Here is a 17,703-nt window from a genome sequence, read left to right as displayed (position 1 = left end):
ACTCCCATGTGATCTGAGACTGAACTTCCATTTGTTCCCTCTGACAGCATTTCGGGGATCTGTATGTAACACACAAATGCTCCACTTGCATGAGATGTCCTGCCTTTCTCTATTCCTCTCACTAAGGTACTGGTTTCTTTTAAAAAGAAATGTATGTATGAGTGTGTGTGTGCACGCACCCATGCGTGTGTATAAAATAAAAGATATAAAATATAGAATGGACTGAAATCAACAAGCTTATAAAAATACCAGATAACCCCAACCTATAGTTTTATTTTTGAAAAGCACTAAAAACATTGACAAATAAATTGTCTGAAAAGTGAATCCTTTGGCTACTGAGATAAGTCTGAGTTGCCAGAACCAGTAAAAGCTTTATGTAATAATCTTGGCAGTGCATTTGTGTTCATCTGAGATTTCGCTGCCTCCAGCTGTACAAAACTCTGTGATACGCAGAGCCTAGAAACCTGGGCCAGAATCCTAAAATTAATTTTCTTTTGTAATCTGAGCTGTAATTGCATTTTAATTTAGGTCTGGTGTTAAGGCTAGTTTATGTGCATTTCCTTCATCTTACCAATTCTTGGCATTTAAGTCAGTGCTTAGCACATAGTAAGCCCTCAGTAAATGTTCTTACTGTTGATTCTACTGTTCTTTCTCCCTAAACTGTTTGCCTATATCACAGTGACTATTTTCTCATGGTGGGGAGGATGCTTCCTTTGTCCTCGGTGGTTCACACCCATTACAATCTTCCCCTCTCCTCACCCTTGAGTTGTTAGATCCCTCTTTCTCCACAGGCAGGTGCCAGCCCTGATGAACTCCTCACCCTCAGATGTGTGCTGCACATGTGCAGCCGGCTGGGCAGCTTGAAAAGCTGTGGCATTGGCTTGCCAAAGAAGGCCTACTTTAGCCTGGCTGGGCGTCGCTCAACGGTTGAGCATTGATCTATGATCCAGGAGGTCGTGGTTCGATCCCCGGTCAGGATACATGCCCAGATTGCGGGGTCGATCCCCAGTTGGGGCGTGCGGGAGGCAGCCGATCAATGACTCTCTCATCACTGATGTTTCTCTCTCTCTCTCCCTTCTTCTCTTTGAAATCAATAAAGACATATTTTTTTTTTTTTAAAAAAAGGGCCTACTTTACAAAAATCATAATAAGAAATCATTGTCATCAAATGCCATCACTACCTATAGTCCTTCCTCATTCCAGAAGACAGTCTAGGAGTATGATACAAACTGTAGAATCACTCTCACAAGCCTACATATGCTAATCCATTGTGCAAAAATCAAATCAGCTAGCCGAGTGTAGAATTTCTTTGAATTCTTTGAATTTAAGTATGTATTAGCACTAACTAGTGTGGGGTTCCGGGTTCGATTCTGGCCAAGGGCACGTATCTCGGTTGCAGGCGATCTCTGAGGGGCATGTGCAGGAGGCAACCAATCAATGTCTCTCTCCCTCTCTCTCTCTCTCTCTCTCTCTCTCTCTCTCCCCCTTCCATTCTCTGAAAAGCAATGGATAAAACATCCTCAGGTGAGGATTAAAAAAAAAAAAGAATGTATAATTTCTTATTCAACTCCTTAAGATATTTCTGTGTTTTAATACAAAAATGTTCCCCTTCCCACACACAAAAAAGCTAAGTAAATTCAAAGTTCAGGGAGGATATGTTGTATTTCTCTTTGGCTTTGCTTGGTATCATGTGATTACGAGATGACTTACCTGAACTCACCTGAGGTTCTTGCTGTTCTGGGATCAGGTATTGTCTCTGATTCTTAAAAGTTTAAAAAAATTCTTTTGAACAGGTCAATATATTCACATAAGTCACAATTCAAAGGTATAAAACAGCATGCATAGGGATTTTCTTAGTGCACTGAAGAGTTAAAACTCAGTAGGCATATTTAATTTATTCTGAAAGCCTTCCTAGTGGAAATCAATGGGATGGGTGCTGTGGGGGATGCAAGGGTGATTTGAAAAATGCAGCACTAGCTTTCAAGAAACTTATACTTACAGCCTTGAAGGGGAATGTAGCAGGTAGTCTGGGAACCACAATACAAAGTAGAAGTGGTAAGTGCCAGAGGTAGAGGTTAAAACCATAGTTTTGGGTTTCACCCAATAGAATTCCTCTTTATAGAATTTTTGGATCCAGGAAAAGGCTTGTATTCTATCTAGTCTGATTGCTTCATTCCAGTGTATGAACCTTGAGACCAGGGGAGGCCAGGTGCCTTCCCCATGGTCACCCAGATAAACAGTGTTACCTTTGACGAAGATAGCTAGTTTCTATAAAGCAAACTGCTGCCTTGTTCTGTGTTAGAGGAAAGAGCGATGTGTTTGTGTGTGATGTGTGAAGTCTGGGCTTGGTGAGTGAGGACCACTGCAGTTTTGTCCATCCTGGTGCTTTATTTTGAAATTGCTCATAGAGCAGGTGGGAGGGGAATGGTTTTGGGGTCCATCTATAATGTTTCTTGCAGACACGGGGTTAGGCTTTGTCTCTTACTCTTCACAGTTTTTCTAAATTCATTTAAAAATAGATAATCCATCCACGTGATTCAGAATTCAAAAAGTACAGCATGAAATGCAGTAAACGTTTCCCTCCTCCTGTGCCCTAGCCAGCCTGTACCCTGCCCTGGAGGCAGCCAGCAGTCAGATTTGTTAGCTTCAACTTCCAGAGACAGTGTGTGAATATGTAAGTAACTGTATCTGTGTTCAGCCTCCTTTAAAAATAATACCATACCTACTATTGTGCACCTTGCTTTTTTCTTTTCAACAGTTTAACCTGATGATCTGTCTACATCATTACTCAAAGAGCTTCTTCATTTCTTTTTAGTTGGTGGTCTTTGTGGCAAACAACTGAATCCATTCTAGATGGTTAAGCTGAAAAGGGATTAGGTTTTTGGTAACTCATGGAATCGTTTGGAGGGCTGGAGGAACAGGCCCGCATCTGTTTCCAGAAACAAAGCTCTAAGCCATGTGTAGTACTAATATGGAGTGGAAGCCAGCTGTGTTCCTGCCTGCACTGAGCCACAGACAGCAGGGATATGACTTGATTGTAACTGCGTCCACTGCCATCCTGAGCCAGGGAGGTGCCCTCGCAGCTACCACAGCTTCCCACCTGCAAAACTGGAAGTTCTGAGCAGAGCCTCTTTCCTTACATTTCTCTCTTTTAAAGCAAGTCTTGTGTGGATCTGTCTGATCAGTGGAGGCTTGGTCACAGGTTTGCGGTTTAGCTGCAAAGGAGCCTAGGAACTTGATTCTCGGCTTTCAAGCTGAGAAATTTCTTTAGAGAAAAGCTTTTCAAAAGATGATGGGCAATTATAGATATGACAGATGTCCATTAGAGCTACCTGGAATTCTGTTGCGTGGATGAAGCACAGTTGATTAATATTTTAGGTGATGGACCTCTAGGTGTTTTCCAATCGGTATCTAAGATTATATGTATTGAATGACCTTGTACAATATGTCATCTTGCTAGGCTAAAATGGAATATAAAGTTCCTAGAGGTAGAATTGCTAGATCGAGGTTGATTGTAATTCTTTGGATATTGCCTAGATGTTACACAGATATGTGCTTCCACTAGCAGTGTACAAGTTCCTGATTTTTTGCCCTGTTCAGATTCCATCTGAGCCAGAGTGGCAAGCCTGGTGCTACCGGGGTGAATTTGGGGCCTTGGGCCAAGAATACTGACAAACCAGGTCTGGGCCATAGCCTCTGCCAATATGGCCTGTATTTTGCACCTGGGCTGGATATGGCCTATAATTTATTATAGGCTCTCTATCCCTAAATTAAATGGCACCATGGGGGATCTGAAAGATAACGTAGCTTCCAAAATGAATTTGCAACTTGGGAGTCGCTTACATGTTGGGAGATCTTGGATCATTATGCGTTCACAAATGCAGAAGGATGTTTTCAAAGAATGGTTATGAAGATTTATAACACCCTTTCCCTTTAAAAATAAAACGCAAGTAAGTGTAATAAGCCAGATGGGGAAAGACAAATGCTGCATGGCATCTCACTTATATGTGGAATCTAAGAAAGAAAGAAAAGAAAAGAGAAAAAAAGTCAAACTTATAGAAACAACAGAATGGTGGTTGCCAGAGGAGAGGATGGTAAAAAGGTACAAACTTACAGTTGTAAGATGGATAAGTTGCAGGGGTCTAATATGTAACATGGCGACTGTAGTTGATTATATTGTATTGTATAATGGAAATTTGCTAAGAGAGTAGAATTTAAGTGTTCTGACCAAAAAACAACCCCCCCCAAAACAAACCCCCATAGAAACAAAAAACAAAACCCCAGAAAACAAAACAGAACCCCACAAAAAGGTAAATATGTGAGGTGATGAATGTGTTAATTAACTGAATGGTGAGAATCCTTTCACAATGTGTACATAGAACAAATCATCACTTTGTAAACTTTAAATACATGACAATTTTATTTGTCAATTATACCTTAAAGCTGAAAAAAAGCAAAACCTTTTTAGCATGTGAATTTTTGCATAGATTTTGTTCATATCTGAGATATAGCATCCAATTGCTCCAATTGATTGCTGTGGAAGTTTATTGTATTGTAGGAAGCCCTTGTTCAAAAACTTCTGAAAATTTTAAACAAATGTATAAATGGGAGAGCAAATACATGTGTACTCTTTTCTTCTAATGGGAATGTTCACTCTTTAAGTTGGTATTTACTTAGTGTAGGTGATTATTTCAAGAAAATACCCTTTCTGCACAGCTACTGTGGGTATCTGCAAAGATATAAAGTATAGCTCAGGGAGGCAGTATGTTGTATGCAGGGCTTGGTAGCCCTTCCTGTAAAGAGCCCAATAGTAAATAATTTAGGCTTTGTAGGCCAAGAGGCAAATTTGAGGGTATTATACAAATACTTATATAATAAGAGAGAAAATAAACTTCCATACACTTTTTGTTGACTAAATTAAAAATATCATAATAATTGAATACATTTTTTTATAATACGGGTCTGCTAGTAGGAAGCATGGACTTCTTGGTTTTGAGATAACATTTTACCTAATGGGATTCAAAGTTAGTGTTCCCTATCATCAAATTGATTGCAAATGTTCATCTGTAAAAACCATTCTTAGCACATGGGACATACAAAACCAGGGAGTGGGCCAGATTTGGCCCATGAACAGTAGTTTTCCAACCACTGATGTAATGGAAAGACTGTGAGCTTTGCATCCAGGCACACGTAGGTTTGAGTACTGGCTGTGAATTTGTGACCTTGAACATATCACTTAACTTTGAGTTGTGGCATTTATTAGTGCATAAACTGGAGGTAATATCACCTACCTCTTGGAATAAATACCATCCCCATCTTTGTTGTGATTTTGCCTTAGGATTCCAGTTTTGTATATGCTGATGTAATTTAGCTAGACTGACTTAGAATTTGTATTTAACAGATTCAAAAGCTAATTTTTTAGGGGATAGAATATTCATGTGGTCTCAAATAACTATGTGGAAACATATTTTTGCAATGGAAAGATCTGGCAGTCACCACCTTGACCAAATGGCCAAGCTTGGCAATCAGTGGTGGAATGTTCTAACAATATGTGCCCCTCACTGATGGGAATTTCTTACTATATCACAGTATCGCCTGTGTGGTGTTCTTGCCAGAAATGTTTGACTTGAATGTTACCACAAGGAAACAGATCCAAAATGTGGAATGTTCTGCAGGACAACTGGCTTGAACTCTTGAAAGGATTCAGTGTCATGAAGAACCAAGGGGAATTGCTCTAGACTAGGGGAGGACTAAGGAGACATAACAAAAAAAGTAATGCATAAACATTAAATCTTGGATTGGAAAAGGAAAATCCAGTTCTATAGTCCATTTTTAGGATAACTGAGGAAATGAATGGGCCATGTGTTGTATGATAATATTAGTGTTGATTTGCTGAGGTGTGGTGATGATGGTGTAGGAGAATATCCCTGTTCCTGGGAGGTAAGTAATAAAGTATTTAGGGGAGGGGAGGGGGAGGGAAGGAAGGGGAAAGAAGAGAGAGAGAAGAATACTTTTTGTTCAGCACTGCGCTGCTCATTTCCTACCATAGCTCTGAGCACAATGCTTTCCATGGGAGGTGTTCCAAACAGTTAATTTTTAAATTTTTATTATTATTTTGGACCTAATATTCTTTACTATACAATTAATTTTTTGTTTTAATCCTCACCCGAGGATAATTTTTCCATTGCTTTTCAGAGAGAGTGGAAAGGGGGGGAGAGAGAAACATCAATGTGAGAGACACATCGATTGGTTGCCTCTTGCACTCACCCCAACTGGGGCCGGGGATCAAGCCTGGAACTGAGGTATGTTCCCTTGTTTGGAATCGAACCCAGGACCCTTCAGTCCGCAGGCCGACACTCTAACCACCTAGTAAAACTGGCTAGGGCCACAATTAATTTTGAATTGTTCAAAAATTACACATTTTTCAAGGCATTATCTTCTTATTTTCCTTCACTTTTCAGTGGCAACATCATCAGAAACTTTTCTGCTGAATGTTGTTATTCCCACTGATTCCAAACTGCCAGAGAGATAGGTTTTTTAAAATTTAGTTTTATTTACATAATTAGTATATGCCCATTATAGAAAAATTAGAATATTACAATGCATATGTATACATAAAAAGTTAAAGCACTGGAAATACCAGAATTCAGTGATAACTGCCATTAATATATTGGTTTAAAATTCCTCACAAAACATTTTAAATTAATACTTTCAGGTATTAGTAGGCTTCTCTGTCTGAAATTACACCTAAGCACCGAATGAATGTCTGTTCTCTCTTTAACAGTGTGGTGGTTTGGCTTAGGCATATACTATAGTACCTAATATTGGGTAATTGGATATGGAGGTTCATATTTTCTTGCGTAGCCCACCCAGATCCCTCTGGACTTAAAGTCCCTCTTGATTTTTAGAATTTATAAATGAACAGGAAAGGAAAACTCAGGATAGTTGACGTGGCTCTTCAGCTATTTCCTGAGAGGCTGAGGTACAATTTGTAAGAATGTGCTTCAAATTCTCCTATATATTTCTGTTGTGGAGGGTGTCTACTTGAGGGCTGACATCCCCTGGGGGTATGCTGAGTAGAAAGAGGCTCGGAGGAAGAAGCCTGCTGTGCATCTCTGGAGTGCTGAGAGGCTGGAGCAACAATGAGGGTTCTGGGCAACGAGGCAGAGGGCCAGAATAAAGAAAGCATGGCTTTCATGTTTTGACCCTAACCAGTCCCTCCTAGCTGAGAAAGGAGGGAACAAAGAAGTTAATATTCTGTTATATTCTTGCAGGAACTCTTATGGCTATATAGTATGAGATGACTAAAGCTAATTTAGCAGCCACTTGTAAAAGTAATTATAAGATGAGAGAAAGAACAATTTTGGTACTACAGGCTGTGAAAACTAATTCAACAAACATTCATTGAACAAATGATTTATAGCAAGCACCATAAAGTATGAGTCTTGGGGGATACAAATGATAAAAATATACTCTAGCTTTGTGTTGGGCATTTGGTGGGCATGGGGAGAATATGAGGTACAGTGGAAACAATGACCAAAATACTGATTTTGCTATATTACAAGGATAGTGATGTGGTAGAAAGCTAGTGAAAAGGATTATGGGAATGCAGAAGAGATGCCATATGGAATTGACTAAGGTTTCCAAGATAAGATTGGTCTTGAGGTGATTTGAAGGATGAGCCTAATTGGTAAAGAAGTTGGGAGACATCCAGCTTCCAGGCAGGGGGCACACCAGGTGCCCAGAGGCTCTTGTGGCTCTCGTGTTGAGAGATGATTGGTATGTGGAGTGGCTGAAGCCTTAGATGCAGGGTGGAGAGGAGACAGACATGGGGTTGTTGGAAAGGTAGTTTGGGCCAGATGGGAGGGCTTCAAAAGCTATATTCAGGAGTCTGGGTTTTACAGGAAAGGGAGGGAACAAGGAGCCCTGGAAGCCTGTTTGAGTTGGGGGGTAATCTTGTTATAAGTCATCATGGAGGGAATGTGCAGGATGGTGTGGGAAGTTGCACAGTGTGGGGGCAGGACTTGAAGCAGTTGATGTGTGAGCAAAGAATCTGAACTTAGCCCAGCCGGGCGTGGCTCAGTGGTTGAGCATTGACCTAGGATCCAGGAGATCGCGGTTCAATTCCCGGTCAGGGCACATGCCTGGGTTGTGGGCTCGGTCCCCAGTCGGGGGCGTGCAGGAGGCAGCCGATCAATGACTCATCATTAATATTTCTCTCTCTCTCTCCCTCTCCCTTCCTCTCTCTGAAATTAATAAAGGTATATATTAAAAAAAAAAAAAAAGAATCTGAACTTAGGTGTGGTGGAGAGAGAATAGAAAAGAGGGGGCCACTGTTGAATTCTTCCAACCCCTCCCACCAAGACTTTTTAAGTTTTTAAATCTAAGGAAGTCTTTAAAAATACTTGAAAGAGAGAAGCTTATTCAAACCTTTGAACAGTTCTGAAAACTTACTACATTCCAGCTTGGAAAAAAAGAATTATTTCAGGCAAACTGGAGTGGGTGTGGACTGATTACTCAGCACAGTCACTTAATCTTTCAGAATTCGGTAGGAGGGAAGCAATATTAGTGGCCTTCAATCTTCTTCCGAAATTTTGTCCAGGTTCTCAAATGGTGGGTGAATTTTTCTGATTCATATCCAGCACCCCGGCAATTTTGTGTGCATCTGTAAGCTGTAAGGGAGTTGATTTCATCCATTTCTTTTTTTTCTCCTCTCTTGCCTTTCCACCTGAGAAAACAAACACCAGTCCATAGGTTCTTGTTCTGTATTGGAAATTTGCATGTGTAATCTAAGACGGATCCTGCTGAGTGTTACAGGTTTGGAGTTTAGACTAAAGAAGCGTGGAATCTTTTCATTTTTTTTCCCTTTATTTTGAGAAAAGCTTGGAAACTTGGACTGTTTGAAGGGGCAGTTATATAAAATATCTCCTGCTAACCAAATATCTGAGATAAAGCACCACTTTATTTTCTTTAGATTGTGTTAAAACATTTCTACCCACAATTTCGAGCTTTTCCATGGAGAATTTAGACTTAGAACATTTTGAACCTCAGTAAACTAACAAACAAACAAAAAATCCTTACAAAATTAACTTGCTTTTGGGATTGAGAAGCCTCTGACTTACAAGTTTCCACATTTAAGTTCCAAAGGCTTATCACTGGTTTATCTTCCTATGGCTTGAATATTCCAGAAGGTTCTTGGCATGTCTCCTGGAGGTTTGATGTACAAAGTGACCTATGGGCTCACTTCACTTATGTTCTTATTACATCACAGTTCCACTTATTCTACGTTGGCTACAAAGCAGTGATTCTAGTGGTATATAGGCCCAAAGGGCAGATTCCAAGGTAAGTACGGTGGTTTACTAATATCAGATTCAGTTGCTACTCTCAAAATTCCATAGTGAATGTTTTAGCAGCAATTTCAGTTACCTTTAGTTAAGAGCTTTCAGTTCTTTGTGGTAGTTATGGTAAAGGAATAACTGAGAGTTAACAATAATAAATTAATAGTGACTGAAATATAGTTAAGTTGTTCACATACCAAGGATTTCAATTTCTTAATATTAGGGATTATTCTGCAAGACAACTATATTGATGTTGGAATTACATTAATGTAGTTGGTGGTTTTTTGGGTTTTTTTATGTACAGGCAAACCTGTACCTGAAAATGTATAATTTATTCACAATAAGGGATTGTATTGTAAAACTCTGTTAGTTTTTATTTGTGAGGGTTGGTTCTTTCACTTGATTGAGAATTTTTTTTACTATATCCTGGGTGCCTATCCTTGTGCTCAGAGATGAATGGAAGTTACCCCTTATCCTTGGAATCAAGACATTTTAATGGTAGGCAAAGATAAAAATATAATTTTAATATAATGCGATAAGTGTTGAGATAGACATTAAAAGCTTGAATATGGAGAATTTCAAATGTATACAAAGGTACAGAGTAGGAGAATGAAACCAGCATGAACCCATCATCCAGCTTCAATAGTTCTCAACTCTTGGTCAGGCTTATTTCACCCATACTCCCCGCTTACTCCCTTCCCCCCTTTTATTTGAAAGCAAGTCTAAGACAGTGTATCATGTGAGTGATGTTTTTGAACATTTGAATAGTCAGAGAATACACTGGAAAATAAACCATACCTGGGGGCTTGGGAAGGAGCAACAGAGAAGAAGTAACATTGGAGTTAAATCTAGTGGGGAGGGAGGAGGTTCCAGTTTCAGGTGAATGGGATTGAACCCAACAATTATTGAATATTGCTAAGTATTGTATTAGGTTCATTTAGTATATTATTTATTTATTTATTTTTCCTTACAGTAGTCTTAGGAGGTAGGGAATATTTCTACTTTACATATGAAGAAATTAGGTTTCAGGCAGATTAAAGTAACTTGCCCAAAGTAATAAAACTAAATTAGTGTCTTCATTGAAAACCCACCTTGATTTTAAGGCTATTTATTTATTTTATTTTTAAATCCTCACCCAAGGATATGTTTTTTTGTTTGTTTTTTTATTGATTTGAGAGAGGGAGAGACAAACATCTATGTGAGGGAGAAACATTGATTGGTTGCCTCCCATACTCTTCCCAACCAGGGATTGAATCCGAAACCTGGGTATGTGCCCTGACTGGAAATCGAACCTGCCACCTTTTGGTGTACGGGTTGATGCTTCAACCAACTGAGCCGCACCAGCCAGGGCTTTAAGGCTACTTAGTTTCCCATTTTCTGTAGCACTTGCACTAGATCCAGAGATGTAAAAGGGCAAGATGTGTTTGGACAGTGGGAGAAGTCGAATGCAGCTACAGAACTGTGTGCATGTGTATGTGTGTGTGTCCGGAGACGAAACTAGAAAAGCTGCTCAGAGCCAGGTTGTGAAGGGGCTTTAATGGCATACTAAGGATACAAGATTTTTTCCTGAGAGTGGTGGGGATCCAGGGTGAGATGTCTTTAGGCATGAAAGCAGTATTGCTAAATGAAAAAAAGGTGCAAAATAGTATGTGGTATTCTATTTGTATAGAGTATTGAATAAACAGCAGGGAAAACACAAGTGTGTGCTATATATATGCATAGGACATTTCTAGAAGAATATATATTGTTTTCCCCTGCGGCATAGAAAGTACGGGGTGCTTTTTAATTCTTCACACCCACTTACTATTATTTGAACTTTCGAGTGTCTATTACTTTGTAATTACTTTATAAAAGTCATTGAATGTTTATTTCAAACCACCACTAGAATATGTATTAGTTAAAGGTCTACAAATGAAAGATTGCAGTATCTTGAAAATATCTGTGTGTATACTATTATTTTTTTGTTTCTCTGAAGTGAGCATTCAAGATGTAATTTTAATGTTCAGGAAATCATTTTGCCTGAGAACTTTAAGAAGAATCACTTTTAATTTCAATCACCTAGGATCATCCACAGGTAGTGGTAATGACTAATCTGTTCTTTCCCCCCCAATGACTTTCTAAACTTCGTACATCAGTATCCACCCCCTGAAAAAGTCACTCTCTTTTGTAAGAATAACAGCCATCCTTTGTCACCTTTATTTTTATCGTTGAAAGAGGAGGAATAATCACTCAGTCCTGAAACATCATGAGTAGGTAGAATTTAATTATCCAAATTGAAAACCTCCCTGTAAACTGGAGGAAAAAGAAACCAGTGTGTACACATAGATTCTCCAGGGACTTTTGGTTAGCTACACTGTGAAATCCTTGACATTTCATAATATATCTTGTCTCATTTTCCTGTTATGAAATGGGTTTTTCATCATTGTTTTTCTTGTCTGTTTTCAGATCACAGAACTGTGTGGTGCCAAGCGGGTTGGTTATTTTGGTCCAACTCAGTTTTATGTTGCCTTGAAATTAATTGCTGCAGCACAGTCTGGCCTCCCTGTGCGGATAGAGAGTATTAAATGTGGTAAGTAGCTCCCAGTTATACACTTTATTATCCGTGACAGGCTTCTTATTTCTGAGAACCATTTTTAGTGGGTTTAAGGCCTATTCTGTAAGCATTTTTGGAATTTCTCCTTGCTTTTTCCAACTCTCCTGTAAACTAAAATAAGAAAACTTAGCAGGTATCTTAGTTTCCTTAAGTGGGAAAAATATTCAGAGAGAACTGGAGATTAGTTCCTTTTAACTGACTTGCCATTAAAATAGATTTTGTTCTTTAGCAGGAAGAGATTGGGATGGGAATTCTAGAGCCTGTGGGAAAAGAATGACATTCAGTATAATTTTCCACTTGAGGAATCTATAATGTCACTTAAGGCTCTGTTCAGGACAAGGGGATGAGTAACTAGGAGAGTCTGAGTGGAACTGCCCCCTTTCCCCCTCTCATGTCCCTGCCAGTCATATCAGCTCTGATCATCCTTTAATCCCCCAATTCCTGAAGCACTATTCTGATGATTAGTAAGTACTTTGGAGATACCAAAATTTTGGCAGAATGAAATTATCTACTCAAAGTTGTTTTATTTTTAAATTTTATTTTTGTTTAAAATATTACAGATGTCCCTTTTTCTCCCCAATGACCCATTCCACCCCATCCCATCCCCCTCCCCAGTCCCTCTCCCCACCATTGTCTGTGTCCTTGGGTTGTGCATAGATGCATATAAATTCTTTGGTTACTCTCTCCCCCTCCACCCACCCGCCCTCCTCCATCCCTCTGACATTCATCATTCTGATCCATGCTTCCATGTCATTGAATCTATTCTGTTCATCAGTTTATTAAGTTCTTTAGATTCCACATATAAGTGAGATCATGTTACTCAAAGTTTTGATTTTAACATTTTCTTACCTTGCCATCCCTGCCCCCAAACCACCATATACTTGAACACTTTCCACAGCTTGAAAAAAGCAAAGCCCCAGACTCTTGTCATCATTTATACTGCCTCAGTATTGGTTTTACAAATCTGTATGAAGAAGGTGAATACTCAAGGGATGTGCTGAGGTCCCCTGTTAATTCACTCTGATACAAAATGACTTTCATATGTCCACACAGCTATACAGGAACTTTTTCCTCTTCCTCAATTGAGATAAAAACCACTCAGCTATTCATACCTGTCCTGTGAAGTCCCTGGTAGACCTCAAAGTGGGTTCAGGATTTATGGTTTGTCCATGGTAACCTTGTAGGACAACTCCAAACAGCTGAGAAGATTCTGATAGCTTGGAGTATGGGAAACAAAGCCCTTTTACCCTAACCATCAGGGAGGAATGATCATTGTACTCCTCTTTATCAAAGGCTTAGTGTATGGCAGGCACTGTCTCATTTAGTCTTCACAAGTCCTAAATTAGGTATTTGTGTCCGTTTGCATTGCCTAGGATAAGCTGTGATAACAGACACAACTGAAATCTCAGTGCCTTAACAAAACAAAGGTTTGCTTCCTGCTTTGCAGTGGGTCAGGATGAACCTCTAGGGCAGCTGCCTTCCACGTGGTAGCTCTGTTTTCCTGGCTGCTTTATCTTGTGGCACCTCCAATACAGTACCTGTTTCCATAATTGCCACAACAGAGAAATAGTTTCTCACTCCAGCAGTTAAACGCATTTACCTGGATGTGACTCATGTTACTGCTACTCAGTGCATTGGCCAGAACTTGTCACATGATTTGTTGAACTGCAGAGCAGACTGGAGGGGATGTAATTCTCTTATGTGCCTGCAAAGAGAAGTGGCTATGGGCAAACACTGGTGGTCTTTACTGTGGGGCTGTTATTATCCCTATCTTACAGATGTGGAAATTGAAGCTTAGGGCAGTTGAGTAACTTGCCTAGGGACACAAGGCTAGTACAGTCTGGAGCCCGGAGCTCAGCCCCCAGTTCCCATGCTCTTCATTGCTATGCAGAGTAGCTTCTTCTTGATTACTGTTCCTGTTTAGTGAGGTTCTGACTGTAATGTGTAATAATGGAATATTATCCAAATGGGGGGAAAAATCTCACCCAAAAGGCATTCCTTGGTGTTACATAATCTGGTTCCTTGAAACGAATTTCTTGATGGAGCATCATTTCAGTGGCATGTTTGTTGTTTATTGCTACAAGACATAGCAGTCACTGCTGTTAGTCAATTACTGTAATTAAGCTTATATCACATTGGATTTGTGGTAGGCCCTGATAGTTTCCATTTCATCGTAAATGGTTGTTAAGCTTTATTGTAGTATCTTCCAACTTTATCTTCTGGAAAAGTTAGAATTGCTTTGCTGTATACAATCAACTTCAGATACTTAAGTTAATCTGTGTCCTTCTAGAATTGTGAAATGCCTAATCAAGAGTAAATAGTAATAAACTGATGAACAGAATAGATTCAATGACATGGAAGCATAGATGAGACTGATAGTGTCAGAGGGATGGGGGAGGGCAGGTGGGTGGAGGGGGAGAGAGTAACCAAAGAATTTATGTGCACATATGCACAACCCAAGGACACGGACAATGGTGGGGAGAGGGATTGGGGAGGGGAATGGGACGGGGTGGAATGGGTCATTGGGGAGAAAAAGGGACATCTGTAATATTAAAAAAAAGAAAAGAGTAAATAGTAAGTCAAAGCAAAAGTACATATCCCTAGGGAGTTAGGTAATTGTTGGATGGGCCTGTTATGTAATGCTTCTGTGTGATAGTTCCCTCTGTACTTTATTCTCTCTCAGCATCTGCTCCTTCATACCACTTTTATTAGAGTGTGTAAATACTCCTTTACAAGTGTGACTAATTTTTTGTCTGTCTTCCTCACTAGTCTAGGGGAAGGGAGGAGGATCTGGTAATCCCTGCACTGTGGGACATTGTGGGCATTCTGGGCATGTTGAATGAATGAATGAATGAATGCTTATGCATGAGGAGGGAGTCTTAATCATCTCCCACTCTTCAAGTTCAAACGGTTGGAATTCCCATTCACCTGAAACTCCTGATGGACTCTTACAGAAGTCATCTTTCTCAGGTCCTGCCTGGTTCCCAACCTTTTCTGCACTTGAGAATCACTATTTTCAACCGGTGTGCCGCAAGAATTTTTAAAACAGGCAATACCTGACTATTTAGTCAGGGGCACTGACATCTTTTCCCTTAGATTGTAAAAAAAAAAGACAACAGCCAACACAACAACAGCCGTCTGGTGTAAATAAATCAAAATTATATATCTGTATTTTTGTCAGATCGGCAAAAAACCTTTTTTTGTTGTGCCTCAGAAATTTAGTAATTAGTTTATGTGTGCCATGAGATGAAAAAGGTTGAAAATCACTGACCTAGAGAGCTTTAAATGCAAAATAAAAAGTGGAAGGACCTGGGGCCACTCCTAGACATTCTGATTTATTTAGTCTGAGGTATGGCCTGAACATCAGGATTTTTAAGAGCTTCCCAGGTGATTCTTATGTGCAGCCAGTGTCGAGAGTGCCTTCTAATGAAAGCCAAGTAGAGCATTTTCAAGAACTTTGCTTCAACTATGAGTACATATTTGATTATACGTGGGCCTGAACTGGGGTGAGGCAAGAGGTGCCTAGGGTGCATAATTTAAGGGAGCACTCACTCTCAGGGCTCTGCAAGTGTTGGCTCTGCATTTACATAGCCTTGAGAGTGAGTGCATCCTTAAATATTGGCTCTAGGCATCTCTAGCCTCACCCTAGTCAGATCTGGGTTAAACAGCCAGGGTTATCTATTTAACACCAGTAAAATACTGGCCAGGGAGCTTACAACTGCTGACCACTTACTTCTTTTTTCCCCTCAAGTACTCAGAAGTAGAGTCATCCTCCCGTGGGCAGATCAGGGTACAAATTATTTATGTGATCTTGTTCCATCTTTTCAGATCCTTTTTGCAGACTGAGATGAAACAAACACCTTTCTGAGAAGATACCATAGGATTATCTTATATTTGACTGACTTTTCTCTTACCTTTTTTCTTATGAAGTCTATCCCCGCCTTGAGTGCTGGAGAGCTGCTGAGGTTGGGAAACATTAAAACAGTAAAAAATGGCAGCCATCCTCTCTTTAGGAGAGTCTTGGTTTAATTTTTCCATAAATTATTCTATTTATGTCTCTTGAGTCCTTGACTGATTGATCACGCAGGGATTTGTCATATTGCCTACTTCTCTGAATCAAATGTGGACATAGCAACTAAAAATAAACATGATGTGGATATTAGAGAACCAGGGGCCTTCTTTGCCTGCGGAGCTAGGATACTTGCTTGCTGTTGCTAAGATGTTTCCTGGCTTTAGCACAGCATCAATCATTGGAAATGCAGCTGTGTTTTTGGACTAGAGAGCTGATGGAAGCACAAAGGCACACTGATGAGCATTATCCTGAACAATGGATACAGATGCAAATCATTATGCGTGATTCACAATATTATCCCCATTTTTGGAGTTGTTTGTGTTGTGTGATTTGCTGTGCTGAGAACTAGAAGTGTGCGAAAGCATCATTTCTGTTTTCAGAATAGTTTCGTCAGATTTGAAAGATAAGTAAATATACCACACTGTTGCATTTCATTTCTGTGTAGCATTGTGAGTGTGGCTAATGGTTTTGACAGTAGGATCTGACTGAACATTGGACTAATTGCTTTAACTTAATACCATTTCCCTTATTTCCTTATGAAAAGACAACTGGAGATTGAATGTGAAAATCCCTTAAGGAACGACATAGGGTGAGAAACTGTTAAACCCAGGAAGTTTGCCCTAGGAATGAAAGATCTTTTGTAGGGCAGCAGCGCTGGGCACTGGTTAAGGGCCAGGTCTGCCACAGATGAGCTTTGTGATCTCGGGGATGTTACTTAGCTCCTTCATGTCTGTTTCCACATCTATAAATGAAGGCTAATGGCAGTCTTACCTTATCGAGTTGTTGTGAGGATTAAATGAGTTAATATTTGCAGAACTTAATACAGTGTCCGGCATATAGTAAGTGCTTTATAAGTTTTGCCTGCTACCATTTTTCACTTATTTATATAATATCACATCCTTTTTCTTGGTGCTGAAATAAAGGCTGAAATGGGAGATGAGTCCAAACCCTGAATTAAGTCTATGAAGATTTGATGGCATTTTAAAATGTTCAGCCAGAATGCTTTGGTAAAACTGTAGCATTTTTCTATCTTGACATTATTATAGGAGTCCTCATTGTGCCAAAATAAAAATTTAATCTATATTTAGTGCTCTGGAAATTTTCCTCAAAAGTGATTCATCTTTTGGCCAGTGAATTCCCCTTTCCTCAGTTCTAAAATAAAGTCTCACTTGAGCTTCTCTGATTCTGGTCCTAAAGAATTGCCGCTGCCTCGCTTTATGATGTCAAAGACTGACAGTGAGATACGATTTGGGAACTCGGCTGACCTGCATGGAACTAAGGTTCAAATTCCACATTTAATCTCGGAAAAAAATACCTTCAAAAGAATGGATGATGAGGATAAACAGGTAAACAGTCTGATCACGCATATCCACTTGACTCTGACCATGAAACCTCACGTAGCAGTGCCTCATATCTGCTGTCAGGCTTCCAGCAAATCTTACCATCTGGGATACAATTACAGACTTGGAAGTGAGCCAATGAAGTTTCCTTGTAGCAAGAAATAGAGGCCGATGCATAGGAATTACCATGAGCCACCTATGGGCCCTTTAGAGCCTACTGTAATGTAAAATTGTGTCCAAAGTAAGGACACTGATTTAGCACACTTATTTGATTAATCAGTATTTCCAAATGAGATCTTTGAAATGTGACTTCTAGAAATTTTTAATAGGTCATCTCCTCCAAAAAGTCTTTAGGAAAGG

General features: G+C 39.7%; 1 protein-coding gene across 3 annotated transcripts in view; it reads left to right on the top strand.

The window, feature by feature from the left end:
- Positions 1 to 17,703, top strand: part of REPS2 (RALBP1 associated Eps domain containing 2) — a 172,563-nt gene that overhangs the window by 40,437 nt on the left and 114,423 nt on the right. For 2 of the 3 annotated variants that reach the window (XM_081126456.1, XM_081126454.1), the window contains exons 2-3: positions 11,784 to 11,907; positions 17,201 to 17,349. In XM_081126456.1, the coding sequence (XP_080982582.1) occupies positions 17,221 to 17,349 (129 nt within the window). In that variant the 5' untranslated portion in view covers positions 11,784 to 11,907; positions 17,201 to 17,220. Of the gene's footprint in view, positions 1 to 11,783; positions 11,908 to 17,200; positions 17,350 to 17,703 lie in introns of those variants that run through there. The other variant, XM_081126455.1, reaches the window with a different exon arrangement.

The sequence above is a fragment of the Miniopterus schreibersii genome, assembly GCF_964146895.1.
Source record: "Miniopterus schreibersii genome assembly, chromosome: X".
Lineage (NCBI taxonomy): Eukaryota > Metazoa > Chordata > Mammalia > Chiroptera > Miniopteridae > Miniopterus > Miniopterus schreibersii.
The sequence above is the reverse complement of the archived record's forward strand: the minus strand, read 5'-3'. Positions and strand labels throughout refer to the sequence as shown.